This window comes from Humulus lupulus, chromosome 2 (genome assembly GCF_963169125.1).
Source record: "Humulus lupulus chromosome 2, drHumLupu1.1, whole genome shotgun sequence".
NCBI lineage: Eukaryota > Viridiplantae > Streptophyta > Magnoliopsida > Rosales > Cannabaceae > Humulus > Humulus lupulus.
In genome coordinates, this window is record NC_084794.1 from 58720852 (window position 1) to 58722316 (window position 1465).

The window sequence follows — 1465 nt, forward strand, 5'->3', positions numbered from 1 at the left end:
TCACATATTTACAATTACAAGGGAGAGCTTTTTATACTAAAGTCTATAAAGTCACAAGGGACACATGTACACTACAAACATACTTAACTAGCTAATATTTACATAATTAAATTAATGTTTACTAACACTACTTATCATCCCCCCTCAAACTCATGGGATGTGGAACAACAGTGAGTTTGGACCGTAATTGGAGAAACCTTGCAGAAACCTTGCAGATGGTAAGGCTTTGGTAAGGCATCAGCCAGCTGATCTTCAGAGGGTGTAAAGCAAACCACCAATTGGTTGGACTAAACACATTCACGTATGAAATGAAAATTAATATCAACATGTTTAGTACGAGCATGAAGGATGGGGTTGGCGGTGAGGTATGTAGTGCTGATGTTATCACAGAGAAGAAGAGGAGCATAACGTTGTTGCATACAAAGATCACGTAGAAGAAACTTAACCCAGGAAAGCTCGGCAACACTGTCGGCAAAAGCGCGGAATTCGGACTCCGTGCTAGATCTAGACACCACACGCTGCTTGGAGGAAGACCAGGAAATAAGATTATGTCCCAGAAAAATACAATACGCACCAATACTTCGTCGATCATCGGGACAGGAGGCCCAAGCGGCATCAATGTAGCATAAGAGATTGAAATCGGAACATGGCTGAAGCAGTAATCCATGGTGAGCCGTGCCTTTGAGATAACGCAAAATGCATTTGACGGCTTGCCAATGTGTATCGGAAGGAGAATGCATATATTGGAAAACCCGGTTCACAGCAAAGGAGATATCGGGGCGTGTCAATGTGCAGTACTGAAGAGCACCCACAATGCTCCTGTATTGAGTGCCATCAGGCAAAGGTGTGCCATCATGAGCAAAGAGAACAGTAGCTGTGGTCATAGGGGTGTGAAAGACCTTAGAGTCCAACAACTCAACACGATGCAAAAGATCTTGTATATATTTGTGCTGAGTTAAATGAAGACCAGAAGTAGAATAATGGACCTGGATACCCAAGAAATAGTGCAACTGACCCAAGTCCTTAATAGCAAAGTGAGAACCAAGATCAGAGAGGACCTTGGTCATGGAGGAGGAGCTACTGCCAGTTAAGATAATATCGTTAACATACACTAACACAACAAGGACAGCAGCAGAGTGACAGTAAGTAAACATAGAAGAGTCAGCAGAAGAATTCACAAAGCCCCAAGACAGTAAAAGGAACTGAGTTTATTGTACCAAGCCCTTGGGGACTGTTTCAAACCGTATAGTGCTTTTTCTTTCTACACGACCATTTTGCTCAGAGGTATAAGGACAAGATAATTGATGAAGAATACCGAGAGAATCAAAATGAGATTTGAATGAACGAAATTCCCCACCCCAATCATTTTGCAAGCATTTGATTTTGGCATTAAATTGACATTCAACCATTTCTTGAAACTTAAGGAAAGTAGGAAATACTTCATTTTTGCTTTGTAAATGATAAA

At 41.3% G+C, this 1465-nt stretch overlaps 1 protein-coding gene across 1 annotated transcript; it reads right to left on the reverse strand.

Annotated features, from left to right (window-relative positions):
• Positions 1–287: 287 nt before the first annotated feature.
• Positions 288–1154, reverse strand: LOC133814307 (uncharacterized mitochondrial protein AtMg00810-like). The gene has a single exon (XM_062247287.1). It carries the CDS (start codon positions 1152–1154, stop codon positions 288–290), a length of 867 nt encoding a protein of 288 aa, XP_062103271.1.
• Between the last annotated feature and the right edge of the window lie 311 nt (positions 1155–1465).